At 34.1% G+C, this 9867-nt stretch overlaps 1 protein-coding gene across 1 annotated transcript in view; it reads left to right on the top strand.

The window, feature by feature from the left end:
- The first annotated feature begins 3396 nt into the window (after positions 1-3396).
- Positions 3397-9867, top strand: part of hcrtr2 (hypocretin (orexin) receptor 2) — a 30681-nt gene continuing 24210 nt past the window's right edge. Inside the window, exon 1 of the mRNA XM_051125327.1 lies at positions 3397-3776. Within this exon, the coding sequence (XP_050981284.1) occupies positions 3527-3776 (250 nt within the window). The 5' untranslated portion in view covers positions 3397-3526. The remainder of the gene's footprint in view (positions 3777-9867) is intronic.

Below are 9867 nucleotides of genomic sequence, written 5' to 3'. Positions count from 1 at the left end.
AGTCATGTGATCTCAACATAGCATCTTTCCTGAGGTGATCCATTCCAAAACCCAAACAGCTTTTATTAAGGCTTCCTTAGAGGTAACACATTTTTAATGAGAAAAGCGCACCTATTCTGTTCTTCAAGGATTAAAGCCTTCTTTTGTCATTATAGAGTTGGGGTATTTGGACTCAGACTGCAATTATGAATTAACTTGGATTTGGGCTCTGACATTTTGGACACAGACATTTTTACATTGACATTTTGGACACAGACTATTACATAAAGGTCAAAATAAAATAAAATAAAATAAATATCTTATTTTGAAAATAAATAAATAAATAAACAAATAAATAATCTTCTTTAAGAATACAGTTATGTTGCTGAAACTGCTTTAGCAGGAGCTAGGATTAGCACATTAGTCAACAAACGCTCATGACTAGTTAATAATTTAATTTGTTTCAGTTTTATATGCTATACAAACATGGTGCTATGCAACAATGTATAGCAAAAGCTTAGTAAAATTATTTATTCAATTATTTATTTCTATTTATTTCAAATACGTTTATTTCATACTAAGCAAAAACATTAGCATATTATTGACATATCATTTAAGACTTACTGATATTAAATTATAATTGTATGTTTATGTAATTTTAATCATATAAATTATAATTAAAATTATAAAGATAACTTTATTTGGGGTATTTCTTTATTGAACAATGTACATTTCTTAATATTATGCCTAAAATGTGTTTTAATATCACTATTGATAAAGATTGTATGATCTCTGTATAATATCAGTTTTTATATGCAAGATATTTAAAGTGTACTAGGGAACTGGGAACAGACACTGTTACATATTGCAGCTTTAAAGAAATTTATGATGTTAATATTCATAATAACAGAGATAATTTCCCACATTTAGCAGTTTAAAAAAAATGGGAAAAACTAGGCTACACAGGGGGCAGCAGCATCAAGCTCTAATTTAATAATAATATAATTATATTATATTATATAAAAAAATAATGCTCCAGGTGGGAAGCAAGAGGCAGATGTTGTGTACAAATCTGTTGACCTTTCTGCGAGCTGTGATATGCATCCAGGACCTGAGAGAGACACTGAAAAAATCATTTCTGATGGAGTTAGTGTCAAGGGATAAAATGCATGGAACATATAAATAACTACCTCCAGGATAAACTGGTAAATTGATTTTTTAAAATCAGTTCTACGAATGCTAACCTTTTGTGCATCTCCATAATTTCAGGGTAACATTTACGGTGAACTGAAATTCTTGCACATTTCTCTCTGACAACGTCTTTCAACAGTAAGAATGTATTTCATATGTAAATCCTTTGAAAGAACAGAATATTAATTTGTGCTTAATAGGGCAATGGCAGTCACCCTCATATTTGATTTCTTTTACAAAATGGTTGTGTCCATATGACCATATCACATATTTCTACCAGCATCAAACTAGCAACATAAATGCTTAAGATTCACCTTGGTCTGTCACAGTGGTCATGAATGCATTGACTGATTATCCATCCCCCCATGTGTGGCCTCTGCTTGTTTTAAAATGTATTATCTGTATGTTTTGTGTCCTTCACATTTCAGCTTGCGCACTGACTACAACTACAACAGTATTCTGTCAGTGTCATATGACAAAATTACTTTTCGAACAATATATTGACAGAAGGAAAACAAAATCAAAGGGATATTCAAAATTCATGATTTTGTCATTTACAAATATTTATTGAAAATAATTAAAATTATATATATTTAATAAGTGACATGACATCTAGCCAAGTATGGTGTCCTATAATCGGAATTTGTACGCGCACACACACACACACTGAGCAGTGGGCAGCCATTTTTGCTGTGGTGCCGGGGAGCAGTTGCAGGTTCGGTGATCAGGGGTTGAAATGTTAAGTAAATATTAAGCATTTTTTCACTACAAAATCTAATTTGTATTCACAGCATACAATGTAAGAGTGGTAGGGGGCCAGTTAAGGACTTGGTACCAATTAGGTAAATATCCATAACTATATTATAAGTCAAGTCAGTCGTAAATGCACAACTCCTTTTACACTTTATTTATTTCTAGTTTAGTTCCAACCTGCTCCAACACATGTAGCTTTCAAATTGATAAGCCAAAACCCATTGAAACCCATTTTCAAAAATGTTCAGGCCAAAGTGCAGTTGTTGTGTAAATGAGCAGCCAAAATGCATAACAAGCTTTCTTCTTTTTTTTTTTCTTTTTTTTTTCTTTTAGCTGAAAATGGCGTCATGAAAACTCCCCCTGAGTTTGGCACCCCTGTTGGATTTACATGATTTAATCAAGTACATCAGTTCCACATTAATTAATTAAGTAACATAAACATAATTTTATCGTGTAACTTGCACATTGTCAAATTAAGTTATTTTGAAAAGAGCACATTAATAAGTCTCAAAGTGATTTTACAAGGTTCCCTGGCAGGATTAAATCCAAAATTTTACATCTACCCTCAGCCTAAAAAAAGAAAAGCTCTTCTTTTTAACACAGTGGTGTTAAACACAACCCAACTGAAAGGAATCTAAATAAATAAACAAAATTGAACACTAAACACTATGAAGTGTCTCTTTTTTTCTTCTTGCTCAAACACACACACACATGCCAAAGGTGTTTTCTTTTATTTACTGTACAAACTGTATTTTCTACCCCTCACAGGAACCTTTCTGCATTTTTATATTTTCAAAAAACTTAATTCTGTATGATTTATAAGCTTGTTTCCTCATGGGGACCAAAAATGTCCCCACAAGGACCAGGATTTTGGATATTACCATCTTTGTGTGGACATAGGGAATACCTGAACCACACACACAGACGCACACAATACATAAGCCAGTTCATTCATTCATTTATTCATTCATTCGGCTTACCATAAACAAAAGCTAAATACTAATATAAAGGTAGGAATTTTTTTTTCCTTTTTTTTTTCCCGTTCTGTTATGTACATACCACACACACACACACCCACACACACATACATACATACATACATACATGAATCCCACAGTCAGTAAAGCTGTTCTGCAAATCAATAATGCAATTTAAACAAACTGGTATTTATTATTATTATTATTTTTATTATTATTTGGGAAGTGTTATTTGCTTTTATTCAAACTAATTAAATAAAAAAAACGCACTTTTTTAGGAATGAAAGGGTCCTTTCACCTTTTTCAGTGTATAAACGTATAACAGTGAGGCGTAATTAAAATCTAGTAGAGCACTAAGAAGATTAGATTATTTGACAGTGTATGGGCGTCATTTATTATGCGGCATAAGTCTGACAGCTGTGCTTGAATAAACGTGTGATATGGAAAGCCGTGCAGCAAGCACTTCATAGATTCTGTAGGTTCGTACTTGAAAACGCTTCTCAGTCTTGCAAACTAATTGCTTATAGGCTGAGAAGTCCACAGTGCGTCACGACGCCATCCAGCTCTCAGTTTTATCCCCCTTCTCCCTCTCTCTCCCCTCACTCAGGCGGTGTCAGTCATCCGCGATGCTGGAGAGAGAGCCCGGGTCCGCGCGAAACATGTCTGGGATCACCGCTAATGACGCTTGTAATGAGTGTTTAACATCAGCGCAGCATTTGAACTCCACGGAAATTTACTCACATTCACATATTGATGAAGATGATGAACTTCTCAAGTACATCTGGAGGGAATATTTGCATCCTAAACAATATGAATGGGTGCTCATAGCTGGATATATCATAGTTTTCCTCGTATCTCTAGTCGGAAACACCTTGGGTGAGTAAGTTTGAAACGCTTAAGTAACTCAGAAATTTATTTCAGCAGTGCTTTAAAATGTTTTACTGTCAGACGAATACCGGTCTACAGGTTTGCTATCATGTTTGCTACATTGTTTTGTGCATGGTGTGTTATAATAGATTAAATATTGTATAAAATAATTCTGCTCCGTTGCTTAAAAATCTGTGATATTCATTATGTGCGCAACTATAGTTAGTTTATATCTTTAAAACCTTTAATGCCACTTATGAATTTTAACATTTTTGATTGGGATGCACTTACCTGATTTATTTGATTTTTGATTTTTTATTTTTTATTTCTTTGCAGCTTCTGATCATTGTAGATGTAAGAATATTTGCATCCACACATACACATTATGGACCATAAATGCATCTACAGTTTTAACAAAATGTCAAGCCTCCAGCTTTCTTTCCTTGACATTTAATCTTTTTTCATCCCAGTCCTCTGGCAAATCAAATCAAGTGCTGCATTGCTCTTTTACCACATGCTATAATAGATTTGTGGAATTTTGGTTTAAAGACAATACGAATTTAATACTGTGCTTTAAAATATTTTGTATGCCACAGAGGATGGCTTGGAATCATTTGGCTATCGCTTTTCTCAATGCAAATTGCGACATTTGAAGTTTTCTCATGGAATTTAGAAACAAGACGAACGCCTGCAGTGATCTGGATATCCGAGAAAATTGGTTAACTAATTTTGGCAAATTTATCGTGGGTCCCTTGAAACATTACTTGAGTTAGAATTTTTTATTCAAATCTTTCATGTGCTATTCTCTTTAAAGGTGCAGTGAGTGTTTCTTTGTTGCATCAAACAGAATTGCAGTCTACCTCAACAAGTGAGTTTCTGACCTGTTGTCCAAGAAACAGGAAGAAGAGGCTAGTTTTCAAATGATACACTTTACTTTAAAGGATTTTTGGCACAAAAATGCCATTATTTACTCACCCTCATGTTGATCAGCTGTTATGTTTTTCTGATGAACATAAATGTTTTTTTCTTTTATTCTTCTTCTTTTTTTTTTTTGAACTAGAAGACAGTTCATAGTGACTGTGCCAGTTTATTTAAAAAAAAGGACCAAAAAAAAGGACAAAAAAAAAAAAAACACCAGAAGACATTGTGCAAGGCTGAATTCTGTCTAAAATTCAAGGTTAAAGTCTTCTGAAGCGGTGTGATTTCTCTGTGTGAGACTAGAAGTCATTATTTGGTGGTAATATTTCCCTTCACCAGAGCTCTCAAATCATATATGGTACCTATACAGCTAGTTTTATTTTTATTTATCCTTTATTTAGATGAGAAACTCTAATTGTGATACAAGGTCCTGGTCAAAGTGGCAGAAACTGCCAAAAAGAACAATTTCACATATTAATGCATACATGCTATTATTATTATGTGCATGTATAAATGCAAACATACAGCACAAACAACACAGGAGAAATAGCAAAAGAAGCAAGACATACAGGCTGCCAGTGATATCCATTTGACCTCAGGTCAAGGATTATGGAAAACAGCAGCAAGTTTCCTGTAGGAAGTTTGTAAGGGTTTTCAAAGAGAAGACTGTTTGTAAGGTAATAGTATGTTGCAGCTAATTCCATGTGCAGGAAGCATAATGAGACAATTTTACCAAGCTCACCCTGGAGACATTTCAGTGAATCGGGGTGTAGATGAAGTGTTATAATTGCAAGGAAAAAAGGCTGGGAAAAAAGGAAAAAAGTAGCAGCTTTGTTTAATAATGTCTTGCCAATAAAAAGTAACATGTTTTTCTCCTGTCATATAAAGAGGAGCACCCTATAGATGAATATGCAATGGTGAACACAGGCATTTGTTACAAAGCATAATGCAGAATGCTTAAACAAACAAACAAACAAACAAAAACAGCTGCATGCACGTAATTCACGTTTCCGTACTCTAAAACAGATGTCACTGACATCAAATGTTGTATTTTTTGTTTTGTTTTGTTTTTGTGACCAAATGTCATTGTTGGGAAACTTGATGGCAACATTTCTAACTCCGCCGTATTTGGTTTCAGAGCTATGACGAAAGGTTTTCAGTGAATAACAGCCTAAATGTTGTCTGTTCCTGTATATATGTGTTCACTAACACAAGAAAGTATATTAAAAATGGTTTGATCTAAATTAAATGGTCATATTTAAGTCAGAAATATTATTTACTGCCAACTAAATTTTATAGGTTAAATCAGGTAAAAATAGCTCTTTAATGTATATTTGCAGATGACCACTTTTTACAGTGTAGAAAAGCTACAGAACATTCTTTTGTATATGGGTATAACATGGAGAAAATAACAGCATGTGTTCAGAATGACGTGTGTGGGTTCAGTATGACAGAATTTTCATTCTGGGCTTAGCTATTCCCTTACATTTGCTCTGATACATGAGATGAGTCATATCCCTATGATAAAGCAGTTAAACAAATGTGTTTTCAATACGGATACACTGCTGTATACAATATTACAATATCTCTGATATAGCCATATCCACAGGTTATTACGCTAATAAATGCATGTGGAAGGAAGATAATGTCATTTCAGAAATATTCAGAGAAATGAAACTGAAAATACTACTTTATTTACATACAATCACAATGAATCACAATGAATCTCTCTGTTAAGTGGAGAATACAAAATATATTAACTTAACAGTGCAAAGGCCATTTTCCTTTTAAATTATTTTCCTTTACATCCTGAACTGCTCTACTAGTAAAAATGTTATTTAATTTAATTGACTGAATCCAATGTTGTGTTTCCATGTTTTATGGGGGCATTCCATAGGTGTAATGGGTTTTCACTGTATTGTCTATAAATTAAATCAATGATAACACCATTCAAGTTCTTTAACGTATATTACTTCAGAGACACTATTTTTTACAGATGCTTTGATGACTGGAGTTCAGTACTCAGTTCCGTTCAGTTCAGATAAAACTCCCACTGGATTTATGAATAAAAGTGTTAGAGAAAATTTGTCTCAAAAAGATTATTGGAAAATTTACTTAGAAATGTCATCCAGATACAACTAATAAAAGCCATTTGCATAGTCTGATTGAATGATGAATAAATAATGATCAGTTTTGTGAGTGCTGTCACAATGGTTCTTTCCAGAAATCTCACAGGACCTTCTTATTGTCCTGTATCATTTCTATTAAAACAAACAAACAAACAAACTCATATTTTCAATTTAGCAATGCATTCAAATCTTCCAAATGTACAAAAAAAAAAAAAAAAAAAAATGTCTTTAAACCATGATGTGTTTGGAAATGGTTAATAGTTTGTTTAGATATATGAAACAAATTAGAAATCTTGTGCAGTAATAAGAAATCCAAATTGTAGGCATCATGGTTTTTGTTCTGGCATAAAAAGGTGACTATGTTTGATGGATGAATGTGTCAGCATTATGTCCAGTTCTGTGATTGCTTCTACTGGTAATTCCATTCTAACAAATGACACATTTGCAGAATGATTGGGATTGAATTATGGTGCTTTGAGTTTTAAGCATGAGCTCTCATTCTCTGCCCTCTCTTCAAAGGTTACTTTTATCGTCTTATAGCAATTGTGCAATTATGCAATACTCTGGCAGGTGAGAGTTATGTCGCAAAGCTACTGCAGAGCTTTGATAAGTGTCAATGTTTTTTTTTTTTTTCTTTTTTCCGTGGAAGTGCATGGATGTGCTGGGGGGTGGGGGGTGGGCTTCATTAAACACCCAGAGCATGGGTGGTCATGTGATGAGCACATGAAACAACTGGAAAGACAGAAATAGAGCTAGATGTACTACCACTGTGAGGTTGCTTTGAAAATGCCCTATGTGCAGTAACAGTGCCTCTACTCTGCCACTAAATCAAAGTGTTTTCATGCGCCAACTGGAAATCCTCAAGTCCAGATTTTTCCAGTAAGAGGATGCACTGTAATAGGAACGTAACCGTGCTGTGAACCTTGGGGGGGTGGAGATGTAATGGTCTTTTTATTTAAGAGAATTAACTAATCAAAGGATTTAAATTGATTTAAGGGAATAAAGAAAAGAAAGAAGAACCATAAAAGGGCAACTATTTGCCAATTATATTTTTATTTTCAATAGGCTAATAGACGAATGAGAGTGAATGCGTGCATAATATGTTGAAAGTGCAAAACAGCAAAATGTTTCTTGTCTCATCATTTACATGAATCCCGGTAAAAGATTAATCCTATATTTTAAGTCCAAAATAGTAAACTTGGACAAAAAATCTTATTGCTGATGTCATGTTTTTTGTCAAATATTATATGTTTTGCTCCTTGAATCTTACCTCACACTATTTCACTAAAGCATTGCTTTGGAATTCATTTTAAATCCCGGCTTCTTTGATTTGACTGGCCATCTTATTTTGTCATTTTGTCATTTTGGCACTGATGAGTTTCGCTCATGTCTAACTATTGGAGAGGACTTGTCCCCCTAAATTTCTGTGATGGTTACAGCCCTGTGCTATAGTGTTGTCCATAACACCTGTTAGCTGGGATTCACTGACCATTGGGCATGTCCTTTGGGAATGAGGAAAGTTGGCAGCCAAACTGGGAAATGTGCCAACACTAATATTGCCTGGGGCTTCAGGTCATTACATCACCCCGTCTTCTGCTCTGCCCTCTAGGCTGATTCAACAGCTGCGTCTTCATTCAGTCTCAGGTTGCTTCACAAGTCCCAGTTTTGGGGACAAAACATTCAGATGTCTAACTTCACAAACCTCTCTGTAGTTTTATGGCTTTCACAAAAGAAACAATGATAAGAGAAGAACATTTGCCACATATCATACACTAGGTAAGAATGGCTCATATTGAGTCACAATACAAACCATTAATAATGAAAGCAGACAAAGAGTATAATCTTGATTCTTCAATTCCTTGATTGTTGAGAAGCAATCCAGCATCAGATATTATTAGTCTTTTCATATTTTACCTATCACATGTGCAATATAGAGAGACTAGGCCTAGATGTCACGCAGTGAATATTTCTAAAGGGAAGATTCAGTTTTCTGTGCCTTGCGACAATTTCACATGCAGCATAACGACTCAGTTTTTCCTATGACCTTGTATGACCCATGTTGTATTACCAGTTGTATTACCCAAATGCTGGGTTTATTAATATTTCTGATTCAGAACACACATTATGTTTGTATCTGATATCTGTATTGACTGTGTTGTGTTGTGCATGCTTAACAACTAAATCCATTTGTTTCTGTAATCTGTAATTATATAATAAACTTTTATTATCCTGTCTGTTTGTGCTATCGATTGCATTCCTAATCAGTACTGTGTGACACAAAGCAGATTTCTTTCTTTTTACAGTCACCTCTGAAATATTGATTTCATTAAATGCCTCACTAAATATGCTAAATAAAATCAACATTAATCAGCTCTTGTCCATTAGCTGCTTATCTGTGACTGTGTCAGGGCAGTTGGTAATCCACAGCTATTTCATGTGTTATTCATAAGCCAGCCAGTTGTATATTTACATTTACATTTACATTTATTTTCTGCTTTCTAAACAAACTCATTTACAGGAAAGTGCACGCAGCGTCATAACAATTACTCATCATCGAACAACATACAGCAGACATAGTCTTTGATGACACAGATGATGAGTATTTTCAGTCTTATATCATTTTAGTGTAGTAGTCTTTATAAATATGTCATCAAGAAGGTCCCTGGTCAAATCTTAAACCCAACATACAATTCATAGTAATCAAACGGTTCAAAGCAAGTAAAGATTCACATATTAATTAATTAAAGTCCTTGCACCTTTTTTTAAAGAGAAATGTCCAGTGAGTGGTGCTAAAAACTAATTACGTTCTCTGTAACAGATAAGCATGTGGCAACAATTTATTATGTTTGGTTGTTGTATGTATTGCGGCAGTTCGGAAAGGAAATTTCTGGTCATAGAAGGCGTTAATGCTCTTTTGTGCTTGAAAATAACATAGCCTTCCACACCCTACACTAAACCCTTCACAACACCTAACCGATAGAGTTAACAAAAGAAAACGTGAGATAAGAAAAGCATTTCCATTTAATCTTGTCAAGTCTTTGAGCTATTTTACT

This window comes from Labeo rohita, chromosome 13 (assembly GCF_022985175.1).
Source record: "Labeo rohita strain BAU-BD-2019 chromosome 13, IGBB_LRoh.1.0, whole genome shotgun sequence".
Taxonomy (NCBI): domain Eukaryota; kingdom Metazoa; phylum Chordata; class Actinopteri; order Cypriniformes; family Cyprinidae; genus Labeo; species Labeo rohita.
This window is presented reverse-complemented; position numbering and strand designations above follow the sequence as displayed.